Genomic DNA, 26,467 nt, shown 5'->3' with positions numbered 1-26,467 from the left:
GCTGAGAAAGAACAATAGCTTGCAGCTATTCTAGTAAGGTGAAGGGAACAATTTTGGGGGAGAGGGCCTCAACTCATGCTGAATTCCTGCAGCCTGCTGTCAACACACTTAAACAGGGTCCACACACACACACACACACACACACACACACACACACACACAAACAACACAGCATGGCGTGGTCTTCACCCCTTTAAACTGATTTAATTGCTGTTGGTGAAGCTGGGGAAGACTGCTGGCTTTGTTCAATGCCTGAACTCTGAGTTGCATATTCTAGTTACCACGGTTACTGTGCTCAGAAAACAGAGACAGCTCTAGGGGAAAAACACCCAGTATTCGGAACATAGGTCTCAGGAACACATAAAAGACTACACGGCCTCCAGTACTAATGGAATGGTGAGTACTCATATTATGAAACTGCTGGTTCTTTCAAGATTGGAAATATGTAGGACAGAATTCCCACTGGCTATGAGCAAAGAGTCAAAAGACACAGAAGAGCTGTTAAAACATTTATTTAGAACAAAATATGTTTACATTTCTTTAAATCTTTGAAGTTTTACAAGCAGAGCAGGAGACGGGAAGAGAAGGATCAATTGTGCAAGTTTCCCAACTAAACATATAAAAACTAGAATAAAATCATTCTACACTGGAGCAAATATTCAAACATTGAAAGCAAAATAATTCCATAAACGATATTGAGGACTTTTCTTTGTTTCTCTTTCCTTTATAGATTATAGATTGTTATAGATTATAGACTGTTCCATAGATTCCTACAGTTATTATTTTTGTGCCAAGTCTAGGCAGAATCCTGGTGTTATTCACAAATTTTAGTGTATTGCAAGCAACCAGCCCTGCTTCAGGGAGGGCTTATGAGTGTGTGTGTATGTGCATGTCTTGCAGCTGTGAAATTGTTATTGTTTTATACAAGATGAGTCTCATAGTCAAAGATACATGTAAGTCAAATCAAGGGGTGAAGAAATTTTGGTTACAGTGGATAAAATCAGATCATATTGATTTCCTGCATGATTTATGTGGGTGATATATATGTGTCAAAGTGGCCACATCAGTAAACATGAGATGTTGGTAAATCCTCAATAAAGCTGTCTCAATTTTGCATGAACTTTTGCACCAACACTACTTTGGTTGCAGCCTTGACTTAGAGAAATGACAAGAGGTGAACCCATAACTCTCCTATAGATTTTACTTGGCAAATAACGAGTGTTGCTGTACCTAAGCTAAGTGACTAATTGATAGCATCAGTGCAGCTTTCAGAGTATTCCCCACTGACAACTACCCAACTGAACAAACACGAAAATTCAGCTTGTAGGCACACAAAAGTAGAGCAAATCCCTTTCGACACATCTCAAGCTGCTATGTTTATCTGCCCTACACTGCTTAAAGTAAACCAATGAATACATGTGTATAGTAGAGCACTAAATGAAAACATCCAGTGTAATTACTCTGTTGAATTGTGAACAATGGTTCTACATGAATTATTTGATTTAATAGTTCCTACTACATAGATTAAACTAGCCTACTTGGTGCAATATAATTACATTGTAAGATTGTATTAAGTTAATCTGTTCAATTTAACAATTGATCAAATATTTGATTTGAATAAATTAATTAGTTTATTAAATTCAGTACATGTGATCTGCAGACAAGTATGCTGTAGTATGTTAAATAAGTTTCCTTTTAATCAGTGTAGGGCGTGTGGCCAGTACTCATTTTTTTCAACCACACATTACCAAGTGTCCAGATGGCTAAGGTCATTCTTAGCACACACTTGGAAACCCTCTGGAGAAGATTTTGAACTTAGTGGCTTCAGTTAGTTGATGTTTCCAGGGCTGTTTGCTTAAAGATGAGCAGCACAGAGATTTAGAAAAGGCATCTTCCAGCATCTTAGAATGCTGTGGAAATATGGTTATGAACATCAACATAAGCATATGTGGAACTATTGCAATCATCGCATAGACATTTACAGCATTTAGCTGACACTTTTATCCAAGTGTTAAGGGCCTTGCTCAGGGGCAACCTTCTGATTACTAGTCAAGTACCTTAACCGCTGAGACAGCAATATTAACATTAACATTTTGTAAGAAAGATTATGTGAATTTATAGACTCCTAAAATTAGCTGTGAAAGTAGCTGATGTGAACAGACCATTAGTTGGTAAAGTGGTTCACAATTGGTTTCTGAAACCAACCACTATTTTACTGTTTACTTTGTGAAAGAATTTATTCCTTAGTTAGATGTGCGTGCTGGGTTTCTGTGGGTTTTCACAGCAGAAACAGAGCAACTGCGAAATCATATTGCCGGCTTGTAGATAGAGTTGAGCCCAAGTAAATCTAAAAATAAGAACAAAGAAACAAAAACAAAAAAACACATTCAATCATAAACAGTAAAAAGTCAGTGTACAATATTATTTTACTTCCCAATATTCAGAGCAGTTTTTAAACACAAGAGCACAGCTCATGAAGCTCTCATGAATTCCCTTTGTCTCATGCAAAACACATACGGGCTAAATAAAATCCTGTTGTTCGAATCTGGCCTCCTCTTCAACGAAACTACATGCATACTCTCAGATACATCCTGCTGTTGCGGAAACTTGATGTTTTCTTTGGATGTGCCTTCGGTCACACTCAGATTTATCCTGTGTGCTGGCAAAACATTTTGTACTCCTGCTCTTCTAAATTCTCATTTTCTTCGTTGTAAAATTTTCCTTTTGTTCGTTGTATTTAGGTGACCCCTCCAATTCGCGAAATCAAGTCCTTGGGAACGCGCGTTCACCGAAAAGAAATAAGCGCGGACACTGAAAGGGTCCATGAAAGATTTTATGCCCACGTTTGTCAAACAATACAAGTACCATCATTGAATGTATTTGTACTTTAAATCGGCATCGTGTAACAACATATAAAACGAACGTTTTCTGATTCTGTCGTTAGGATCATTCGTTTCGATTTATTAACTAAAACAAACATATTACTCAAATAAATGAAGCAAACAATAGCTTGTAGATGAAACACTACTATTTACTGACTACACTTTTAAAAGGTGGTAGGAACAGAACCGGCCATGTGGTTTTTGCTTGTTTTCCTTTCTGTCCGTTCTATGTGCTTTGTTTCATTGTAATTTCCCTCCGTATAAATTCCGCTGTTCCAACCTCTCGTGTCAGTTATTAGTCCTTGCTATTGCCCTTGTGTCGTTTAATGAGAGACTATAATAGTTTACTCTACGGTTTACTTCCATTTTGGTCGTTTGTTCGTTTCACGGAATAAATAATTTCACCTGTATCTTGCCTCGACGTCTCACCTTCATTGTACGTCACACTGGTGTTGGGCCTTGTTATGCGATTCGTTTTGCTTCATGGAAAACACCCGTTTATGATGTATTTTGAATCCAAATATGTGCACCCATACTAGGCAGGGCTCTATGTGAAGCTCTAATGGCATAGGATCTTAGCACTGGTAGAACTGGAGCTGACGGATTTAACTGATATTCTAGTGGCTCAAAATGTTTGCACACGTGAAGGCAAAGTATTGAAAGCTGTAACGCAAGACTTCAGCTTGTTTGTTATGTTACCTTATCATTAAAGAACTGCATTAAATCTTAGTATGAAGGAAACGTGACACTATATGGAAATTCTGGCTTATGTTCAGCATTGAGCTTGCTTATGTAACATCTGTTATGCAATACCCTCACTTGGCTTAACGCTAAATGTGTGCAGTCGTAAGGGAAATCCAGCAATGTCTCGAACACGAGCAATTGTAGATCTGCGGTTAGCTAGAAACAGTCCCTTGCATCGCTACAGCTAGCACCAGGATTGCACACTGAGAGAAATGTATAGCAATACAATTGCCATGTTAGGGCCACTGTTACAAAAGCTACTTCACTGAACAATGAGTGTTTCACTCCTCTTTAAAGATCTGGCTGCAACACTTGAAGCATGTGGGATTCTAAAGGAGAGATGGTGACTGAGCAAGTGAAAGGCAAGAAGGATAAGGTCGTCCACCTGAAGCAGAAGATCAGTCTGCTGCGCGCTGTCTCTTTCATCATTGGCACAGTGATAGGCAGTGGCATCTTCATCGCTCCTAAAGGCGTGCTCATGAATTCTGGCAGCGTGGGGCTGTCCCTACTGGTGTGGGCACTCTGTGGAGTCCTCTCCACCTCTGGTAAGTAAGCTTTTTAAAGCTGTTTTTCAGTAGCTGGCTCATTTCTACAGAGTCTTACTGACATACAGGGAAATATTTTTCCGAAGCAGTTTTTGCATGTAACGGCCCGAGTGCCGTAGGGCGAGGGGCTGGACGCACAGACTCCTTTGATGTAGACAGACATTTATTAACACAGAACGAAAACAACGATGGCACCCACATGACATAAACGGTGAACCATCCATCCAGTGTAAACAAAGGCAAACATATCAAAGACCAACACGGGTTTATATACACTCAGACGAAACACTAACCCATTGCAGGTGTGCAAGCGTGGTCCCAAATAAACAGAGATCCTCCCACTGCACGTGGCTGGCCAAAGCACGTGACTCGCCAGCGTTTCGTGGCACCTCCCAATACTTTTTGTGTTCTCTAATTATTGCAAAAGTAAACAAATGTAACAGCCTTGCCACAGGATGAGGACTCCATTTCCCATAGCACTACTGTGACAGCCGCACTCTCAACCACTTTCCCATGCTCCAGCTCACTTGTTTACTAATCTCTCACACCTCTTTGCAAAGTCTCATAAGTGTTCCCATTTTGTTACCAAGCTTTTCTACTTTTGCTATGATCCTGTTTGTTACTGTTGTGTATTACTTTTGCCTATTTACCTGTTTTTCCATTTGTTAGAGGTGTCTTCTGGATACTTTTGTTGGTTGGACTATGTGTATGGTGTTTGAACCCCTATCTCTTTTGTTGTTGTTGTTTAGTTGCTTGATTGGTTGGTTTGTTTGGGTTTTTGTTGTTGTTGTTGTTGTTGTTGCTTCCTTGCGTTCAATTCTGTTTTGATCGCCTGCATAAAAAAAGCCCTTTGATTATTTTAATTTTGCCTGTGACTGTCACTTCTTGTGCCAGTCTCTCAGCAAAAAACATTCTACAGAAACACAAATGTTTTTAAAAATAATAATTTCCCACTTTGTTATTTCAGTCTCTGCTAATCAAATTACTCAATTAACAATGCAAGAGTGTTAAAGACTGGTTGAATCAGTTTTCCATGTAAATTTTCACAGTTTAGGAAAAATATATCGATCTATATATTTATAATTGGCAAGGCAAACATAAAGGAAGCAAACCTTTCAATATCTAGGAGAAATGCAAATGTACTTTAATGAAACTGGTTAAAGGACACAGAAAATGATGAGGAATTATTAAGAATCAGAGGTGTTCAGCTCTTGTCTTTAAGGTTCAGAGTTCAGCACAGTTTGGTCATTTTCCTGGTCTGCTACACATGGTGTAACTCATTGATTAATTACCAAACTTAGTAGGTGTGTTCCAGCAAGAAAACCATCAACACTGTGCTGTACTGCTACCCTCCAGGAATGGAGAGGACACCCCTGTGTTACCCCTGTGTTATCTGTATGTGCTGTGTGTCTGTTGCTCCACTCAGGTGCCCTGTGCTATGCTGAGTTGGGTACTAGTTTTAAAAAGTCTGGTGCCCATTACACATATTTGCTTGAGACCCTCGGGCCACTTCCAGCCTTCCTGAGGCTCTGGGCTGAGATCATTTTTATCAGGTCAGATGGTGTCTTTCTGTGTGTCTAAATCATTGTTTCTCAATGCAGTGCTCAGGACTTATTAGACAGTCTATATGCTTGCTTTAATCTACTTCCAGTATTTCTATACTGTGTTCAGTGCTATTAATGGCTTGGTTCAGTTATCTGTCCTACCAGGGAGGTGGAATAAAGCAAAAAGGAGACCACTTGGTGGGTAGTGTGTTAAGAAAAACACATTTATTTCCAACGTGGCTACTGATTACAGTATAGCAGATTTAGTAAATCTATGTATATGTATCTTTAATGATAACTCTCTACTAGAAACCTTTGTGTGACAGCATGTGGAAAAGTCACAGCTGAGGGTAATTCTGTTATTTTTATGTGTTCTAGAGCTGCAGTGGCCTCTTATGTGTCACTGGCCTTTGGACGCTATGTAGTAGAGCCCTTTTTCATGCCATGCTTGGCTCCTCCTGCACTGGTCAAACTGGTCAGCATCCTGGGAGTATGTGAGTGTCATCCATTTACAAATGTATTTTTTAACACCATGCTTTGTGTTATGGTGAAGCATGAAACATAACCATACTATAGTATGCATACTGTTCAGGCCTTAATCCCCTTTTATAGAAATTTCTGCTATTTTTGTTTCAGCATTTGTTGTGCTGATGAACTGCTGGAACGTGTCGTTGGCCTCCCGTACCCAGGTCACGCTCACTTTCATCAAGCTCTTTGCTCTGATTCTTATCATCGTCCCAGGCATCGTGGCCTTGATCAAGGGTAGGAAATGTGAAATACTGTACTGCATAACAATGTGGAGACAATGGCTTCCCAGAGCTCTCTAGACGTGCTGTTATAGAATGCTTCAGAAAGGAAAGGTTTGTTGAGTGGAAGGAGCTCTTTAAATCATCACGAACATATATTTTATATTGCTAGATAAAAGGTGTGTAGTTGTGCTCAATCCAAGAACACAAACAGAAAAACATTTGCTGTAGCTGTATGAAGCAAATACTAGAATGTCTACAAAAATGTAAAAATGTACACTACCAAAAAAGATCCAGAAAATCCAACAGACATTTTGATCAATTTATTAGTTTGATCAATTTATCAATTCATTAGTATGATCCAAATACTACCAGTGAAATAAGAGCACGGATGACAGCATGTAACATTTGCTCCCTGTATAACCTCCCTGAAACACATTAACATGCGGATAAAATTACATGCGGATAAAATATGCTTCAGCGCCCCAACTCCCCACACATGATTTACAACTAGGACCTTCACCCACTGTTTTTTTTTTGTTTGTTTTTTTGTCGCTCCAAGGAAAAATTAGTCTATAACATCATTGTACAGCTTTCTGAACTACTGAGAGGAATCTTGGTCTCTATAAGCATAATTTACTTTAAGAACCATAAATAGATGATTATAAATAATGAATTTTTGGTTGCATTTTTATCTCTCATGTCAGGACAAACTGAAAACTTTCAGAATGCTTTTCACTCCGAGTCTCTCACCCTGACAAAGCTTCCTCTGGCCTTCTACTCTGGGCTCTATGCCTATGGTGGATGGTGAGTTATTAAACTTTGTCTTTTTTTCCAGGAAGTAAAGGAAAATAGTATAACTTGAGAGACTCTGTGGTGTTTTAGGATCCATTTGTGGATCCATTTGTACAAAGCCTGCAGAAACCTGAACACACTCCAAAACACCGCTCCAAAAGTGTGACTCAGGAGCATGCTGATGCTGGGGTCAACCTCTAGAGGGGGCATTGCAGGAAACCATTGCGACCCAAAGCTGTATATAGTACAGTAACTGGACAGTGACATAATTTTTGCCTTCTTTGCTGTAGACATTATATTCAAAGTGATACAATGTTTATGACCTTAAAGCAGCTGGATGCCCCATTATGTATGGTCCCTTTTAAATGAGGGGCCTGCATGTAAAAAAGTGTTAAAACACCCAGTATATATGTAAATATCCTCAAATTAAATTATACTTTAACTTCATAGTCACTGTTTAATTTCAAATCCACTGTACAGAGCATAGAGTCAAAACAGCTAAAATGGAATCACTATTCAGTAACGTATGACCTGCACTGTACCATCTCCACTTTGCTTTTAGGTTCTACTTAAATTTTGTGACAGAGGAGGTTATCAATCCAAACAGGTATGTACAACTGGATAGGAAATCTAATCACTGTCACAATAATCTCTTATAGTATAACTAAAGGTATATTTAATCATAATACTCTGTATTGTTGTAAAAGTCTAAGCTTAGATTCTTCTGCCCGGCAGAAACATTCCACTGGCCATCATGTTGTCGATGGTCACAGTTACCATATGTTACGTGCTGGTTAATGTGGCATACTACACTATAATGACTGGTGATGAGCTGCTGATATCTGATGCTGTGGCTGTGGTCAGTAATTAATTAACTGATTTTAAATGTTAAAAATCTCACTTGGTTCTATGCTTTCTTTAAACACACAAAGGCCCATTCTCTGACATTTCTCTCAGACCTTTGCCAGCCGAACTCTGCAGGGTGTGGCGTCTGTTGTGCCCATTCTAGTTGCCATGTCCTGCCTTGGGGCTCTCAATGGAGGGTTCTTTGCCGCACCTAGGTATGGAAATATATTCATACCAATGGTAAACACTAAACACGACATCTACGGCTTTTAGAATGGGATGTCCTGTTGTTTTACTGTGAAGTCAAAAATCAGCAATGTTTGCACGCGCGTGTGTGTGTCTGTGTGTGTCTGTGTGTGAGCATAGAATGATATTTGTGGGAGCCAGAGAGGGACACTTGCCAGCTCTCTTTTCCATGATCCACATACGAAGAAAGACACCTGTACCTGCTGTACTGTTGCTGGTAATGTACATCCCGAGTATTGTGCATATACAAACTGCAAGACAAATGTATAAAGTGACCAGTAAGTGAAGGAGTCTTTTTCTAAAGAAGTGGATGTGGAATGGATTTTTACAGCTGGGAGATAATTTGCATCTAACACCTGGTGGATAGGTTTATTTTGCTATTGTTTTACATTTTGTTTGATCTGTTTTCTTCTTTTTTTACAGTACCCTCTGGTCGTCATCATGGTAGCAAAAGGAGAGATCTTTCAACTAATCAACTTCGCCTCTTTTTCTCGCTGGTTCTTCATTGCGTTGGTGACACTGGGGCTACTTGTCCATCGCTATCGATTTCCAGACCATCCAAGACCATTTAAGGTCTTTATTTTTTATCCTCAATCTATTTTTAATAGCTTGTTTAAAATATAAATTATAACTAGACTGACCGGTTTCTAACCATTTCTTTCTTTTCATTTCTTTTAACATCTGAGAGCAGGTACCTCTGGCTATAGCCGTGATCTTCACTGTGGTGTCTTTCTTCATTGTGGGTCTGTCTTTGTATTCGGACCCTTGGACCACAGGTTGTAGCTGTGGTCTCACCATCTCTGGAGTACCAGTGTACTACATGGTGATAAAACACCAATATATACCAGCTCGCTGGAAAAAAGCCTTCGGTAAGTTAAACCTTTACCTTTTTTAAAAAACTAAATCTAAACATCCCTGCTGAATATAAATTTCATCCAAGTAACTTTCTTATGCTGCTCCAATCTTAACTCCAAACAGCAATGCGCTCCCTAGTATTTAAACCATAGGTCTGTTTATTCTGGCGGTTGAGCACAATTATAGCATCAGACGTTACTATGGTTATTGGTGATACCAATATAATGTTAAGCATCCAAGTACACCACTTGAGTGTGTGAACCTGCAAGCCACATCTAGTCTCATTTCCTTCTCATCACATCACATCAGCAGTTTTACTGACCATGGCCAAAGCTTGAGTTGAGTCAAACCATAACACTTTCACATACAGTGTTCTCCCGATTAGAACAGGAGTTAGCTGGAATTCAAGGTTGCTATGGGCTGTGAAAAACCAATACCGATGAATGCCTAGCTGTAAGGATACTGCTGTTCGCATTGCTTACATGAACTGGTTGACAGGCTTGCCATGTTACTAGGTCAGAAGCAAAACATACATCCGTTTCTTTTCTTCTTTAGATCACTGCAGCAGACAACTTCAGATCCTGTTGGAGGTGGCCCAACAGGAGGTTCAGACCTACTGATCTTAAAGATTCTGTCCATCACACCTGAAATATTGACTTGTTATATACAAGTAACACACTATTCAATGCTGATTACAAGATCAGCATACTCACATACTCAAATACAACAAACTGAAATACTGAAAAAGTGGAAAGGTTGCTGGCCCTCGATACATTGACTAAAGTTCAGCAGGAATAATGTAGAAAGTAACGATTTCATGTACCACTGATCTTTATCCAAAGTAAAAAATTTATTTTTTTAATCTGTTGAAAAAAAGAACAAAGATAAACATCCTGAGGAAGAATTTATTCAATATGCAATATACAGTAGTTATCTTTATAAAGGACAATAGATGAATGGCATTTTAAAATCTTTAATGGAAACTTAAATAAAACAATATGCAAATGTTATTCACAGAATACTCTTTATTCAGATCTCAAAATACCCCTTTTCAGAGGTAAAAAGAGTGTGTGTGTGTGTGTGTGTGTAGGCAGGGGAGGACGCGCAAGCTTTGACAGAAAAGCATCAAAAACAAACCAAAAAACTTGCACCCTAAGTAATCAAACTATTAAACATTGTACATATAGGGCCAGGTTACTCAAGCTGGTAGTTATTACCTCATTGTGTTTGGTATTGAAAGGCAATGTTGGCTAGCTACACAAATCAATTAACTGTCTGATGTTAAGATTAGTACCTCAGAATATCATGATTCCTTCTAAACTCCCAAGGAACGTTACTTAAGATACTCAAGAACAACTAGGACATGTTTTTGCATTTCAGAATCCTCTTAAAACCTAAAAAAAAAAAAAAAGAGCAGATGTCTCGTTTTCCTCTTAAATGTCCCTCAGTGAAATATACAAACACTATGATGCAGGTGACATGAAATGTTCTTGTCTGAATGTAAATAAAAATACACTGAATGGATGGGCAACAAACTCTGAACATATAAAAACCAAAATGTCAGAGGATCCTGCATACTGTATAACCACTCATTTTAGATTTCTAACAGGGACAATTTAAAAAAAGTATGGTCAAGAGGGGGGAAAAAGTGTGTATAATTTAATATACAAAAAAGCCTGTAAATCACAATTCTACTTAGTAATGCAGTGTAAATTAGTGTAGATTTTAAGCCATCACTGTGTGCATAGACAAAACAGTCATTTAAAATGTTTTTCCCCCTCAAATACCAGTGCAGGCTTACTTCCTACTATATACTTTTTCATTTTACTGATTTGTCTCGATAGAACCATCATTAAACAGATTTTAGTCTGACCCTTAGGGATGTATACATTTATGCACCATTAAAAATCCTTATCAGCATGTTTCACTAAAGGGCAAGATAATACTCTTAAGCCAAGTATCCCAATAAGAGAAAGAACGCTAAATTCTGAGCTAAAGATTTGTTTACAGATGACTTAATTTTGCTGCACTTTCACCAGAGATATGCTTGAAGTCAGCTTGAATTATAGGTCCACTCCTACTGATGCATCATATTGTAAAATCTTTGTTTAGTAGTGTCAGACCAGGGGTTCTGGTAAATCCATGTGTCCATGTACAAGTTTTTCTAAAAACTGCTAAACACACACACACACACACACACACACACACACACACTGTGCAAAATAATTCTAAGTACATTCCTTCAACAGTTTTACTCACTGACCACTCCTGTTCCCACTTTGAAATGGAGTGTAATGTGGGATATGAAGCCAGACACAGGAGGACAGACAAGGACTGTGGGTAATCACAAAGCAGAGGGGAAAAATATTCACATTTATAAAACACATAAAAGTAGAAAATAACAAGGCAGTGGAAGACAGAGTGCAGAGCAGCTTAGGTAAAAGATGTGCTGTGGTGGCTATTGCGGGTTTATTTCAGCTCGGGAATGAGCTGAGACCAGCTGATATTGGTCATGCCTAGGTCCTCCTCCTCCAGACAGGAGAAGCTGATGTCCACCAGGATTTTACTGAGACTGTCATTCATGGTGTCCAGCACCAGGCCCTCCGTGAGAGACCTGTTAGCGCCACTGGCAGCGGGGGCCCCCACTTGGAGCTCTCGAGAGCAGGTGGGCGAGGTGTGCAGTGGAGAGGGCCAGCTGGAGGTGAGCAGCTCTCGGGGGGAGCTGAAGAGTGGGAGCTCCTTGAAGGGTGTGCTGCTCAGGCTGAAGGAGGTGTTTTCGGAGCATTGCGGGGTGAGCAGTGGCCCACCGGGTGTATGGATGGGGCTGACGTCCAACACCCTGCGGCTGCCTTTACCCAGTGGGGTGATCTTCCAGGGCTCCAGCGCCACAGGCGGCTTGCTGGGTGTGGAGGAGGCCGGGTGGTTTCTCTTGATGGGAGTTTTGAAGATGTAACCCTGCATGGGGCTGTTGGGCTGCGGTTCAGGGTGGGGCTCCTCCTCCTCCTCCTCCTCCTCCTCCCGCGTGTCGTGGAAAGTGGAGGTCTCAGAGGCCATGCCCGAGTCAATGAAAGTGCTGTGAGAGAAAAGCAGTACGGGCTCTTCCCTGGAGGGCAGGACAAGGCGCTGCTTTCGGCGAGAGCTGCTGGTCTCCCTTTGTCGGACAGCAGGCGGCGGAGCCCTGGAGGCGTCGCTGCTATGGGGAACGCACACGGGCTCCTCTGAGGGCTGTGTGCGCACCGGCGCCAAACTAAAATCCCTCTGGAAAACCTTAAAACAAAACAGTCCACATAGCAAACAGATCCTTTCTGGCTCTTACATACAGTCACCATATGAGAAGCCTTTACCTTGGGCGCTATGCGGACCTGCTTTCCACACCCGCTGTTGGAGGGAATGGAAGAGCTGGAGCTCTGCAGAGGAGTGGAGGAAGGCAAGAAGAGTGAAGGGGCCAGCGGAAGCTGGATGGGCACCAGGTAGGAGTCTGTACGGGGCAGTAGAGGCTTCATCTTTCTCTCTGCAGACCACAGAAGTGTTATCAGAAAAGCCTCGTCTAAAACACAGTGCCCATATTGTATTCTTATGTTTTCACATGCTACTAAGTATATTATTGTGCCATTTAATTACTGTGTACGATGGCCTTTACTGTAAACACAAAGATCATCTTCTACACTTCTTAAGTCACAGAAGACCCCATGGAAGTTTTCTAGCAGACATTAATTTAAAGATCAGTGAATCTCTAAAATGGCTTAAGCTTATCTTAAAAGTCAGGTGTACTTATACTTCAGAATGGAATCTTAAAATCTTAAAAGCATCCAGGTATTCTCCAAAAATGCCATCTATACAGCTACCACCTTAAACAGATGGCACAGGCACAAGCTTGTCATGCATAGAGAATGATAATAGATCTCTGTACCCACCTGAGCTTCCAGCTAGTGCAGGTTTCTTCAGATCGAGTTGACCTCGCTTCTGATGCTGTAGAGACAAAACCTTTTCAGACTCTTTATGCCACACATTTTCCCCCCTTTATAAAACAAGAGCCACAGGCAACCCATTTCTTCCCAGATGATCCGCATCTTTGCTCCAACCCTGCTCCTAGTACACCTGTACTAATCATTCAGCGTACTTAACCATGGCTTAGTTAAAGTGTGTTGGGAGATACGACCAAGCAAAAACGTGGATTATCTTTTGGGTCACAAAGACTGGGTTGCCAAACACTGGTGTAGGGATCAACACACTTCCTGCTCTTAGCCTGAACCTCTTGAGCACTCCTGAAATAAAAACAGTACAATCTCGGAGATGGTGATGGACAGGTGATATGGCCTCCCTGTCTGACTGCAGTGAGACAAAATGTGGACAGACTGATGTTATAAAAAGTTCTTACTTGTTGGTAACAGACCTGCATGGCCTGAGGGTAAGGGAGGGCCCCTGGGTCAACCACAGGCTGTGGGGAAGGGGGAGGGGGGATTAAGGCAAGAAAAGTCAAATTTACAACAATTATAAATGTTTGTGATTGTGTGTAATCTGGGTGTTTAAAAGGACATCTATCTACATGCTTACTTTATAAACTTGCTCTAAAGTAAGACAACGATTTGCCTCTGGTCGAATGGTCCAGTGAGAGATCTTGCCATCTGCTGTCGTCTCCCGGACAAACATATCATGCAGGGAGAGGTTGTGGCGAATGGAATTCTAATGAGATAAAAATGCAGGTAGAGTAAAACTATTTATCTGAATTTAATAATCAATCAAATTGTCAGTCATTGTGATGAATGAACAGTGTTCTGGTTGTTACTGAGTCTGTATTACCTTCCAACCTGGTTTGGCCACATTTCGAAAGTAGGGGAAATGGTCCTCTATCCAGTTATAGATCTCCTTCAGAGTCATCCTCCTATTTTTCTTGCTGTTGATCGCAAACTGGATCATGGCCATGTAGGAATAAGGTGGTCTTTCCGATAGTGGACCTTTTGTTGCACCCTCATTTTCTGCATGTGTCAGCTAAAAGAGAAGGCAATGGGCATATTCAAGATAATGAACAGAAAACAAATTTGCGTTGATCTAGTCAATCTACACCATAAAATGATACATACATCCTGAAGCTGTGCAGAGCCACCCTGATTTTCCTTATTGGACTTTCCTGTTGCTGGCTCAGGGCCAAAGACATCTGTGCTCATTTTCCCCAACCACTGCATGTTTGTCAGGCTGTCATTTAATGGACTGCAATCTGCTTCTTTTTTCACTGACAAAATGAGACAACTGTTTTTACATGTGTGACAATGGTAATATTTATAAAGTCAATGCATTTATTCAAATAATGCATGATCAGTCAGTGCAAACCTCAGAATGGAAGCAAGAGAAATTAGCAAATCTAAATGTATAAATCAAAAATGTAATGCATAGCTGAGCATTTAAACAGTTATCAATACATGCCTGATTTTGTTGGTGTCAATTGCGTGGAATCCATCATACTGTCCATAGTTACATATCTCTCAGGTTCAGCCTCCAAGGAGGCACTGCAGAGAGTATCAACTCCATCCTCCAGACTATTGCTGCCACTCAGCAAGATGAACTTGTTTGGCCCCTGTAGGCCACATTCTTTCCCTTTGGCAGTCAATGCAGAAATTACACTCTGAAGATCTGCAGTCTTTGGTATGACCACCACTTGTGTATCAGGCATAGTGGGATGGTCCATGATACGAATGCCATCCGGAAAGGCCTGGCCTGTCTGTGCCGGGGCGGCTTTGGTCCGTGTTCCATCACCCTCATTACTCTGAAATGGCAATTTCCTCCTCTTGAGGATTATAGGTCTCCTTGGACTCTCCCTCATTCTGTATCAAGGTGTTCACGTTGTTGTGGCTGACTGTGTGAATAAAAGAAAAACACATTTAATATCCATCTTTGAAAAAGAAATATGTATAACAAATATGTAACGAGCTAGAATAAATGCCAACACAGCTATCCAGTCTAGAGATGGGTATAAATCCAGCTAGCTAACCAGGGCGTCTGAATCTTTTAATCGATTTTCGCTTGGTAGCTAGCTGGGCTGATATGAAACCCAAATGCATGGTACCAGTTTACCCCTTAGGGTAAAATAACTAGCTAGCTAGGTAAATACCTTAGGTTATTTAGCATACGTTGCTGACCGATTCAGGTACCCAAGTTCCCCGTCGATGAAAAGATAACCTAGATATGTTAAGAAAATTTCAAACTATTTTTTGAATATCATCTACTCGTGTGACGTACTTTCTTCTAGAATATAATACCGTTAAAACCGACCTCCTTGATCCGATTACAGTGCAATGCCATTAGCTAGTTAGCTGATTTGCACGCATACTAGCTCGTTATGAATGTTTTGGGTTAACTATCAAACTGCTAGCTAAGCAACCTCTAGCTTGCTCAGTAAAAATTCACCAGCAAACATTTATTCATCCAATACACTATCTGCTATCGTTAGCTTATTAAAAGTATACACCTATTGATCCAGTTTATGTAAAATGAAAACAGACGTTTAAGTAAACAGAGTGGAAGACATTTCCTTGTAACTCCACTTATATAAATTTGTCACTCTTGCTGCCTCGCTAGCTATGTGGTTGTAGCTGAAACACAAAGGGCGCTAGCTAGTAACCAGTATTCAGGACAAACGATTAGCTAACTAGCTATCTAGGTTAACACTAGCAACACGTTTGCAATGACAACCAGACCACTTATTAATAATTCCAAACAATGTCAAAACACGCAAACCTTCATATTATTTCAGTTCTCGGTTTATCATATATCCTTATCTTGCCGTTCTAAAATTTGGATTAGAGCGATGGCTAAAAGACAGCTTCGTTTCTTAAGTAAGGCAGGCAGACAAATTTGAATTTTGGCGCAGTCCTACCGATTTCAGTCACGTGATCATTGTCTCACCAATAGATTTCACACGACGGCGGTCAAGGCCATGTGAGAAACCAATGAGAGTACATGCGGAAGTACATCTCGGGAAGTGAAGTAAATTACCTTGCTTTGCGCAAAGAAATACAAATAGGAACTAGATCTACACGCTTTAGAAGATCGTCTTTTGGGTCTAAGGAACATAATGGGTAAGAAACGAGCTCATATTTAATGTGTGACAGTCACACATGCTTGCACTAAAATAAAAGCCAATAGTTTAAATATTATGCTAGCTATAACTGTGTATCTTTTATTGTGTGCTTTGACTAAGTAACTTTTAAAACTCGCCTAGATTTTTTTTCACCCTTCTGGAAACAGGGTTATGACATTTGATGCCTCGCAGTTCCCGTAAAAGGAGTTTGCTAAATCCGCAAAAATCTCAGCTGCTTTTTGTGGAGCAACCCAGAAATGGACCAAGACACGACTATGGACCACAGTTACGAAGTGCGATTAATCCGAGGTCTTTTGTATCAGAACAACCACGGCCAGCCATCGCGGTTTCTTCCTGGGTAATTATATAGTTGAATGATAACATTTTATAAAGGGGCCTGGGTTTATTTGAGTCAAGCTTAAAGTCTGCTTTATACTTTATATTAAGAACAACAGTGACAGTTTTGCAAAGCACCAAAACAATGGTTAGAATGTATGTTTGTCTCCTAAAATTCATAGGGCCCTATATGTATAAACTAATAATCAGTAACATGATGTCTGTAGTTGAATTGTTCTCTGCATATTTAAATACCTAGGTGGCACATTAATAAAAATATAAGAGAATTATTATGTAAACAAAAATGCTTTTATAAAAGACAAATTTGTAAAGAAAATGTGCTTTTGTCCACTGCAGGTGTCTCCCCAGTTTGAAGTGCTTGATGCCACAGCCGTCATAAAAGGTGGAAAAGGGAGGAAGAAGAATCTGCTGTCCACAAACACAGCTTCGCTTATGACTTTGCCAGCAATTAAAAAAGCAACATTCTGCAAATACCCTGCTTTGTCATTTGAAGCAAGTGTTTCAGTTCCACAGAGATGTCACAAGACCCTACCCAAACAAAGGACTGCCTCATGTAGTCCAGAAATAAGACCTACTCAAGGCGACCATGCCAAAACATTTTTTTCAGACCGGCAGGTAAAGGTGCCCGTGAAGACTTCAGTACGGACACCTTCCTTTAGCAGATGGGGAGAGAACCTTGGAGCATCAGGAGCTACAGTAACCCCCTTTGGGTCCTCAGAAGTTTTGAAAACCCCAGTTAGTTTCACAGTTGGGAAACCGAGGACTTCAGGGATTGTTCACACCCCTGCATCAAAAGAGAGCTACACATCTTTAAATCCTCATCAAGTAGAGACTCCAGAAATGCCACATGGTGAATGCTCTCCTTCATCACCCATTGTCCACCTGCTTTTTTCCATAAATCCACCAGAAACTCCTCCAAGAAGTCAAGACTTGGGCATATTAGTGAAAGACACACCGGAGAGAGACTATGGGATAAAGGTGACATGGAGACGGAGGAAAACCCTGATGAAATTACTCAGAGATCGAGGTCAACTCCTTGTCAGTGAGGCAGTTATCAGCAATCAGTGGTCATTGATTGAAAAAAAATGAAAACTGGGTTTTAATGTTTCTGTATATAATGGGCCATGTAGGTACATTTGTTTTTTGAAACAAAGAGTTGATTTGTGCAAAATATAAAAAATCATTTGAATGTTTTTCATGGCTGTTGAACTATGAAAGTAACAGAAATAACCTGATGGAAAGAAAATGTTGTGATCCTACAAAGCAAAAGACTTTTCTCTTCACTGTGCCCTCTGTTGCCAATGTAGAATACAAGCCTCAAGTAATACCCACTGTAAATTTTACTGGTAATTTTAGAACAGAGGCATTATAGAAATAATCCTACAAAACTCTCAAATACCACAGTGTACACTCTCTCTCTCGCTCTAATATATATAGAGTGTGTTTGTGTTTACCATCGTTTTCTATCTGCAAACTTGTGGCCATTTAGCAATTCTTGATAGGCTATTATTAATAGCTTCAATAATTGGACTTAAACTTGCTAAAATTAGGAAGATCAATGTTTGGGTGAAACTTTTTTTTTTTTTTTTAGATTTACATGGTTACAGAATCGTATAACGTACTTAAGACACCGACCCTCTAATATCTACGTGTCTTATAAATCAATCTGTGACTTAATCACGTCGTGATTAAGGTGTTTTAACTTGTTGGGCGTTTTCCCACAATTCTTTGTACCGGAAGTGTTGGGGAGCGAGTAGGGCTATATATAAACAAGTACCTGGTGGGTTTGCTTGAAACTAGAAAAGCTTTATTATTACAGCCTTTATTTTGTAAAATGGTCTTTTGTGTCTTTTCTGGTTATTCCTTCGCCTGCTGCACTTACAAAGTAACGGCGAAGTCTATATAAAGCGTTTGGTACTAGTTACATAAACCAACAAAACAACTGAAAAAAAAAAAAAAAAAAAAAACCTCAAAGTGCTATGCGGAGCGGCTCCTTGGCTTCCGTTCGTCTCTGCAGTCCTCCAACATGTTCTGTTATGCATCGTCAAGGGCTGGTGGACACTGCCATCGAGCATTTAATGATCAGAAAAGATTTCCACTCCGCGTTTGACACGTGTGAGAAGGGATTGGACAGTTTAGCTGCTTCTGACGCGCAAGACGAAACATGGTGGGTAAACTGAGTGAGTATACCCCACATTGGTCAGGATTTAGCAAGGGGTTTGTAGGTAGTACATGCTGTAAATATGGTCAAAGCCTCCCACAACTATATGTTAATTAGTTATTATATTCTTAATTTCCTACAGAATATGCTTATAACTTAGAGTTAAGATAGAATTCAAACTTGTATAACGTTAGCTACATTGCTGGTATTCTGGGTAGTCCTTCATGGTCACCATCAAGACTGAAACACCATCTAAGTCCGTAACTTGCTATAACTTAACTAATGTTCCCAAGACCGTGCTCAAGTTCAGACAGCATTGATCAATAGAAGCTTAGCCCTGTCATTGAAAGTAGTCTGCAGATTACAAAATAATACAATTGAAGAGATGATCTACAGATTGTATCATTTAAGATCATATTTTAAAAAATACAAACAAATTTCTAAGTAGTAATAGTAATGTAACTTCACCTAAATCTATTTATTATCATAGTTCCAGATATGGAGATTTGAAAGAAGCGCTTTGTATAGTTGGAATTCAAGCTTTGGCTGAACTGAACCAGTGGCAGGATGTCTTCCCTTGGGTCTTGCAACACTATGGTGAAACTGAGAAAATTCCTGCCAAGATTATGCAGCTGTGGTAAATTGTGTACCTGACACATTGTGACTTTTATTTGTTTGCGTTGTTGTCTACTCAGTAATGTTTGAGCAACTTGGGTAATCACAATCTCATTAAGTAAAACTTCCATCACAGGCTGCAGTAGCACTGTGTTGTGAAATCACCACAGTAGAGTGCAATAAAGGCTGTAACCCTGTCTCCAAATATGAGTAACCTGTGGACCTGTTTGTTGTCAGTCATTAGTTAATATGATCATGAGCAGTAAAAGGCTCATTAGTCATCATAGCTTTTGGCTAAAGCACCTACAAATTCTGGTCTAATTTGGTCAACTGAATTTCACTAACAAATAAGTAAATCACATTGATCAGATGTTTTTGGATTATAGGTAAGAAGGAGGGGGTAAAAAAGTAAGCATTTTGCTGTATGGGATGGATCATCTTCATTATATTTTGTCTAGTTGTCTTAACTAACATCAAAATGCAAACACCTGTAATTATTTACCATCTACCATCACAGCATTCTCCTTTACACCAAAGTTGCGGAGCAGTCAGCCATGCAGGAGTCAGTCCGCTCGTGGCTCCGCTGTTTTAGTAACATGAGCCAGTCAGGGTTCAGCAGTGTGGCAGAGCTCTACATCCTGCATGTTCTGCTGCCACTGGACCAAACTGCTGAGGCTGAGGAGCTGCTGGAGGATGAGGTAGGACAGGTTGCTTTTACCGAAGACCAGAGACAAACCGCGTTGACCATAATGAAGAGTCATGGTGCCAAAGCGGAACCTCTTTCACATCCTAACACTCAACCTGACCCTGTGGAGGCAGAGATGGTTTTTAAGCCTCAAGGTATGTTCTGGTGATTGATGTACATGTCATTTTCTGTCATTTGGAGTAAAATAAAGATTTACGCATGAAGCTCTTTACATTGCAGTATATTGTATTGTATCTTCTGCTAATTTACTCACTCTGCAACTCAATAGATTAATACACTGTTAGTGCTCTTTTAGGATGCCTATAAAGTTGGTGTCTATTTACTGTTGTAACCTTCAGGTTCATTGGCGCGGCGGTTGAATGCTATTATGAAGTTGTTGTACAGGGGCCTGTCCATGGCCAGCATCATTGTCAGCTCCCATTCTCTGCGCAGAGTTGTTATGCTCCTGTTCCTGCTGTACCTGATACTCGTACGCATGGACCCAGGTATGGAGACTTCATAATTCCTTAATTGGGCTCATAGGTTCTATGACAGATACGTAGACAGACAGAGTGGATAAGTGTGTAATGTTGTTATGAACATTATGCCAAAAGTCCTACTACCTTCATAATTTAGCTATTCTTCTGTAGATTTTGAGACTTAAGACTTTGACTGTCTTAAATTGTGCTGTGATGACGGAGATGAGGACAAGCAGCAGACTTCACTTTGTCTTGGGTCTATAAATGTATTTTCTAAAACAAGTCCTTAATCCACAGCTTTGCCCTTTGCTTACCCCTGGATCCTCCGGCTGTATGGACTCTTCCAACAGATGCGGAATGCCATGTTTGGACCATACTACAGGGTGTTTTCCTAGGGGTTTTGCACACAAGCACTTAAAGAAACAGAATGATGCAATGCAGACTAAACACTGTATGTGAGTGTTGTCAACACAGCTATGTGTTTGCTTTAGAGTGCTTACATATAAAAACTGCTGATAAGTTGTCAGATTGCATGTTGTTAATGACTTTTCATGTCAGAAGTGTCTGCTTATGTTTGCTGCAGGAGAAAAATGTAACTATCATGTTGTTCTTAATATTCTCTGGAGTCAGTGGAAATCTGTTCCTGGGAGATTAAATGTTTAAACATTTTGATTTTTTTCTCTGTATAACATCTCTTGTAACTAAATTAAATCGAAGCACATCATTAAAATGCATGGGCTATTATTAATAATTTATGTAATATATGTGTATGTATGTTTCTTTTTTTGGTAGTGCAATAAAGTAATCATAAACTGTTAAAGGCTTTTATTCTGAAATCGACCAAAAACCGGAGCTGTGCCACGTGAAAAGCACTTTCGTAGTTTGGTTAAAAGCCACTTGAACGCGATAGGACTCGCCGTGTGAATGAATTCTAGTGTTGCGTCACTCGAAGAGAAACCAAAGAATGAAATGAAAGTGAAAGTTAAATGTTTTCGTCACCATACAAACGATAAGATTTGTTTCATTAGATGTGTTTATTTGCCGACAGGTGGAACATCTACACAGGTCAGATTTTAAATTCTCTAATGAAACAGTTTTGTTCGCGGTTACCTGTGTCGCTGTTTTATACTAAAATGCTAAAAATCGGGAATATACAAAATGGCGAAACGGGTATTTGTTTTGTGTAATTTCAGATATGTTAAAGAGATGGGAGAGAGTTTGAATCTTCTTTTGGCTGTAAAATAAATAGTCTTAGTGTCTTTAATTCACAAATAGATTAGTCCTATGGCTTTGCTCAACTAGTTTTTAAAGGTCAGCCTTCTCATAAATGTCAAATCTGTGAATTGTTTTGATGCACATGTTTGGTTGAGACTGGTCAGGTCATTTAAAAGCAGTTTTATTAACATGGATGTTTGCTAAAAATATATCTTATTTTTCCCATCTAGTTTATGAATTATGAGTAACAATGTTCTACTCACTCCGATATTTAGGTGCCATCAAATAATCTTCACCTATACTGGTAACTACTTGTGGGCTGTAATTATTGGATGGGATTGGAAATGTCTAGGTATAGTATGGACAGAAGAGTCTTAGGTAAGTTAACGTGTCCTACGTGTGCTACAAGGATCACAAAGTAATTTGTAGATATAAAATTAGGGGTTGGGGGTGAGTGGAAAGATGCTTAGTGTTTTCAGCAAGATGTATGCTAACCACAGTCATTCATATTAAAAGTAGAAATATAGTTAAGCAATATTTGTTTTAATTTACAGGCATTAGGGGGCTTTTAAACTTTGGACTGTCTTGCTGTGTAAATGCTGTTCTTCAGTCATTCTCAGCCACTACAGAATTGCTTGAGTTGTTGAAGAGGTAAAGAATGTATTCCAGATCCTCCTTCTAAATCTAAATTTGGTCATTATGAGGAACTGTTCTCTTACGACAATACCTGGTTGCTGAATCTTAATATATTTTAATGTTGAATTATAAGATAATACCACCATAAATGTTCTACAGAAGTGGCTGTTCAGAGCATGTCATTATTTGTTTTTAGATGGCAGCCTTCTGGTAGGCTTGAAGAAAAACTCAATGTTCCCCTGCAGCTTAAGAAGGCGCTGTGTGCCATGAGAGAACAGCTAGAGCCTGCTCCTCATCGACGCTTCCTTGATTGCCTTCACCATTACCAAATTTGCTGTATGCACAATATTTGCATATTTTAACAGTTGTAAAACCAATATTATTACCATCGTCAGTTGAATAATGTCCTGAAGATTGAGGATTATACCATAGGTTCCTATGGACAAGTTGCCTTTAGTTAGAAATAACGTAACGGCCCAGATGCCACAGGGCAAGGAGAAGGACGTTTATTGACACAAAGACGAATAACTAACACAGAGGCACTCTCATGAAACAGTCAAAGTGAACACGGGCAATGTAGAACATAGCTCACAAATGTAATGTGCACGGAAACACGCTCAAGAACAAGGACCGATAAAGAGGCACACTCCCACAATGGTTTAAATACAATCATTACGACAATAAACCATGTGCAGGTGTGTGTTAACAAGGAAGGCGTGGTTACAAATAGGACAGTGAACTCCCACTGCACACGGTGGGCCTTACCACGTGAACAGTGGGAAGGGGAGCATTCATGAGTAATTTTGAACTTCAAACTCCCAACAAAGTTTTAAACACTAAGCAACAGCCAGTAACTCACTTTTAAGACTTAAATTGTTGTTGTATATTGCTTAATATTTGCTGGTAAAGAATGTTTTATGGAAATATTTGGGGGAATAGTCTAGTATTACAACTTAGAAAAATGTACTTTATTCAGTATTCACAGTACTTTAATGCTTAATTTTAGAAATCATACAATAAATTATGCCATGTGGAAGTATTAGTCCACAAACAGTGATCTTAAGAAATGATAACAGGGAAGCTACATTGTGGCTTATGGATTTTCAAATAATGACATATTTGTACTGTAGGGTACACTGCGCATGATGCTGACGAAGTGTTCCACTCTATTCTCAACCTCATTGAGAAGCAGATGTCTGACCAAGACCTGGTAGGTTGAGAAAATAATTTTCTGCTTTGTACCCAGTTCTCTGTCCAGTTCTCAGGGGACCCAACCAGTCCAGGTTTTTGTTCTGTTTCAGCTCCTCATACACCTGAACCAGGTAACTGCGGGCAGCAGACCTGGTTAAGTGGCTAATGTATTTGGGGAAAGTAATCAAAATAAAAACCTTGTCTAGCTGCATGTCACTGAAAACTGGATTGACAGCCTCTGGGAGAACCATTTAACCATGTAGAAAGTTAATGGCAATTTCTGATTATGTTAAAACAGTGTAGTCAGTGGTTTGCCATGAAGTGGATTTTTCTTATTTCCAGGCTACAGAGATCAAAAATCTTTTCAAGATCAAAGTGGAGGGTCACATTCTGTGTTCAGAGTGCACATACACACATCATGTCCCCACCTACTTTTTGAGCCTTCCGCTGCATGTCCGTGAGGATACGAACACCTTAGTAAGGAAACTTACGTTGCCTAAGCATGATTTATCAGCATAGACATGAACTACAATACTGATAACTGAGTTCAAAATGGTTATGTTATTGTGGACCCTGGTCACAATAATAATATGACATTAGGACTCCTCAATAATTCAGTGGTATCAATGGAAGAAAAAATGCCTCCTTGCTTTTCATCTAATTTTAATGGAGTACTTTTTTAGTTACACCAACAGCAGAGTTACCAGTAGAGACCTGCTGCCTTTATTTTACTACTCAAGAGTAGGCTACATGAAGATCACAGTTATAAGTATAGTGCTATTTTGTTTCCCAGGAAGACTGCATTCGCTCTTTCTTTGAGTGCCAGAAATTAGAAGACGGTGAATTGTTCTACTGTGAGAGGTGTGGTGAAAAGACACAATCATCTCAGGTGAATAGGTTTCAGATGTCTTAAGGTCACATTTTACATATCAAGTCTAACAGAATTGTTGGAAATAGACAACATTCAGTCTAACTTTATATAATTAGAAGCAAATAAATTCATAACCATTTCTTACACAGATGTTTAAGCTTGTTTCACTGCCATCCATCCTGTGTATACATCTGAAGAGATTCAGAAATTCTGAAGGCTATACCAGAAAGCTTTACTGTGAAGTCAGCTTCCCAAAAATCATCAACATAGCTGAAGTGTTGCATAAAGAACATCCAGAAATGGTATGTTTCGTTAAATTATTTCTGTTTATCTAGTGTCAAGGAGTAAAATTAAGTCAAATAAAATGAAATGGATTTTGTGCTGTGCTCTGTTTTAAATGGTAACTGTGTGTTCTTAGCCTGAGAATAGGTACAGTCTGTATGCAGTCATAGTTCATTCTGGGAAAGCAATGTTCGGGCACTACACAGCATATGTCTGTTCCTTGGACGGGAAATGGTATTACACGAATGACAGCTGCGTGCGTGAAGTGAGTCTTAATCTAATGAACCTGACAGCAATGTATTCATCTATCTGCTAGAGTACTGAAGCTTTATCCTCAGCTCTGAAAGCTAATTGGGACTTTGCACATGAATCCTTGTGTCTGCTTGATTTCAGGCCAGCTGGGAGGAAGTTCAACAAACATACAGAGGCCATTTGGGGTATGTTTGCAAATTTCACTCAAAACTATTGGGGCAATTGTGGTCACTATATTAGTACTTTTCTTGCATTTGACACAGTTATTTTTGTTGAATTTTATGTTTGTTTGATTGCTGTTCATGCTACATTTGTTGGTTTGCTGTGTTTCAGATCTTATACTGCATATATGCTTCTGTACAGGAGAGCCAGTTCAGATATAGTACAGACCTCCTCAGAATGAAGCTCGAGTCCCTGTAAAATCTCCCTTCTTTCGTCAGGCTAAGGAGAAAAAAAAGACTAATTATTGAAACAATTCATTTTATTTGCATATAGTTTCTATGTGATGAAATTTTGTTTCACGCTGGTAATTGTTAACTATTGTTGTCAGAAAAGGCCAAGATGAATCAGACAGTTCAAATATTTATTTTCAAGATCATTTTGTTAATTAATTGTCATTTTTTAATGTTGACTTTTCCACCCACAAGGTGTCACTGGTCATGCAGTGATTGTAAGCCCTGGTTAACAAAAGATTTTGTATATTTTTGCAAACTAAATCCAAAATATTTTTCAGAATTTCTGTAGTTTGTTTGGTCCAGATTACATATTATATATAGTATGGAAAAGTGGTACCATGGAAAGTGGAGACTCTCTATGTAGGCAGACTGCTGGACACTGGTGAGGGATGTTCCTAAGACCAAATATAATTTACAAGTATATTTGTACATATTTACATGTAATACAGTGATTGCTTCCTGTCTGAGTTTCTGAATTTCAAACTATATTTAGTCTGATTTAATAGTGGGTTGTAGTAGTTTAAAGAAAATTGTAGTTTAAAGAAAACTTCAAAGGTTTAGTGAATCTTTCATGTCTTTGGTGACGGCTTAATTAGGATTAGTCATCAATAACCATTGTGAGTACTTCAGTTAATGACCATTCATGATTTATGCTGTCCAAGTCCAATCAAAATCTTACTTCAGGCCTTTATATTAGAGTGAACTTTGCAGCGCACAGGTTGTTAAACTAAGCACATCATTGCCAGAAAAAAGAGAGTTTCCTGAAGACCTCAGAAAAAGGTTGTGGATATCTATCAGATTGCAGATGGTTACAAAGCCATTTCTAAGACTTGAGAGCTCCACTGAACTACAATTAATGCCAAACTGTCCAAATGGAGTAAGTTTGGAACAGTAGTCAATCTACCAAGGAGTGGATGCACTCCTAAAATATTTCCAAGAGCAGTACGTAAAATTATACAGGAAGTAACAAAGAACCAGGAATAACATCTA

The 26,467-nt window shown here is 39.4% G+C and overlaps 5 protein-coding genes across 11 annotated transcripts; 4 read left to right on the top strand and 1 right to left on the bottom strand.

The window, feature by feature from the left end:
• The first annotated feature begins 205 nt into the window (after positions 1-205).
• Positions 206-10,213, top strand: si:ch73-352p4.8 (cystine/glutamate transporter). The gene is made up of 13 exons (XM_027011137.3): positions 206-396; positions 3,924-4,171; positions 5,598-5,724; positions 6,094-6,209; positions 6,352-6,477; positions 7,169-7,268; positions 7,819-7,863; positions 7,992-8,115; positions 8,214-8,317; positions 8,469-8,565; positions 8,772-8,921; positions 9,040-9,217; positions 9,759-10,213. The coding sequence occupies exons 2-13, from the start codon at positions 3,946-3,948 to the stop codon at positions 9,821-9,823; spliced, it is 1,458 nt and encodes a 485-aa protein (XP_026866938.1). The 5' UTR covers positions 206-396; positions 3,924-3,945; the 3' UTR covers positions 9,824-10,213.
• A 144-nt stretch (positions 10,214-10,357) lies between these two features.
• Positions 10,358-16,044, bottom strand: foxm1 (forkhead box M1). 2 transcript variants are annotated; one of them, XM_081712622.1, is made up of 10 exons: positions 15,936-16,025; positions 15,310-15,377; positions 14,625-15,054; positions 14,285-14,433; positions 14,004-14,192; positions 13,758-13,886; positions 13,582-13,641; positions 13,118-13,172; positions 12,548-12,714; positions 10,358-12,470 (listed from the first exon to the last, which is right to left on the bottom strand). In XM_081712622.1, exons 3-10 carry the CDS (start codon positions 15,019-15,021, stop codon positions 11,673-11,675), a joined length of 1,944 nt encoding a protein of 647 aa, XP_081568748.1. In that variant the 5' UTR covers positions 15,022-15,054; positions 15,310-15,377; positions 15,936-16,025; the 3' UTR covers positions 10,358-11,672. The 2 variants fall into 2 exon arrangements, with proteins under 2 accessions (XP_081568748.1, XP_026866928.3); XM_027011127.3 differs by lacking the exon at positions 15,310-15,377 and having other exon boundaries at positions 15,936-16,044.
• A 120-nt stretch (positions 16,045-16,164) lies between these two features.
• rhno1 (RAD9-HUS1-RAD1 interacting nuclear orphan 1) lies at positions 16,165-18,222 on the top strand. Of its 2 annotated transcripts, none has more exons than XM_027011124.3 (3): positions 16,165-16,276; positions 16,420-16,636; positions 16,972-18,222. In XM_027011124.3, the coding sequence occupies exons 2-3, from the start codon at positions 16,460-16,462 to the stop codon at positions 17,722-17,724; spliced, it is 930 nt and encodes a 309-aa protein (XP_026866925.2). In that variant the 5' UTR covers positions 16,165-16,276; positions 16,420-16,459; the 3' UTR covers positions 17,725-18,222. The 2 variants fall into 2 exon arrangements, with proteins under 2 accessions (XP_026866925.2, XP_026866924.2); XM_027011123.3 differs by having other exon boundaries at positions 16,167-16,276; positions 16,446-16,636.
• A 188-nt stretch (positions 18,223-18,410) lies between these two features.
• Positions 18,411-21,395, top strand: pex26 (peroxisomal biogenesis factor 26). 2 transcript variants are annotated; one of them, XM_027011108.2, is made up of 5 exons: positions 18,415-18,802; positions 19,287-19,433; positions 19,929-20,251; positions 20,456-20,602; positions 20,873-21,395. In XM_027011108.2, exons 1-5 carry the CDS (start codon positions 18,615-18,617, stop codon positions 20,968-20,970), a joined length of 903 nt encoding a protein of 300 aa, XP_026866909.2. In that variant the 5' UTR covers positions 18,415-18,614; the 3' UTR covers positions 20,971-21,395. The 2 variants fall into 2 exon arrangements, with proteins under 2 accessions (XP_081568747.1, XP_026866909.2); XM_081712621.1 differs by lacking the exon at positions 19,287-19,433 and having other exon boundaries at positions 18,411-18,802.
• Positions 21,396-21,475: 80 nt separating this feature from the next.
• On the top strand, positions 21,476-25,757 carry usp18 (ubiquitin specific peptidase 18). 4 transcript variants are annotated; one of them, XM_027011107.3, is made up of 11 exons: positions 21,476-21,640; positions 22,066-22,168; positions 22,345-22,441; positions 22,623-22,762; positions 23,557-23,636; positions 23,960-24,094; positions 24,411-24,506; positions 24,638-24,790; positions 24,907-25,035; positions 25,164-25,207; positions 25,356-25,757. In XM_027011107.3, the coding sequence occupies exons 2-11, from the start codon at positions 22,123-22,125 to the stop codon at positions 25,423-25,425; spliced, it is 990 nt and encodes a 329-aa protein (XP_026866908.2). In that variant the 5' UTR covers positions 21,476-21,640; positions 22,066-22,122; the 3' UTR covers positions 25,426-25,757. The 4 variants fall into 4 exon arrangements, with proteins under 4 accessions (XP_026866908.2, XP_081568744.1, XP_081568746.1 ...); XM_081712618.1 differs by lacking the exon at positions 22,066-22,168; XM_081712620.1 differs by lacking the exon at positions 23,960-24,094.
• Positions 25,758-26,467: the final 710 nt, after the last annotated feature.

This window comes from Electrophorus electricus, chromosome 4, assembly GCF_041902795.1.
Source record: "Electrophorus electricus isolate QZ-2024a chromosome 4, ASM4190279v1, whole genome shotgun sequence".
NCBI lineage: Eukaryota > Metazoa > Chordata > Actinopteri > Gymnotiformes > Gymnotidae > Electrophorus > Electrophorus electricus.
The sequence above is the reverse complement of the archived record's forward strand: the minus strand, read 5'-3'. Positions and strand labels throughout refer to the sequence as shown.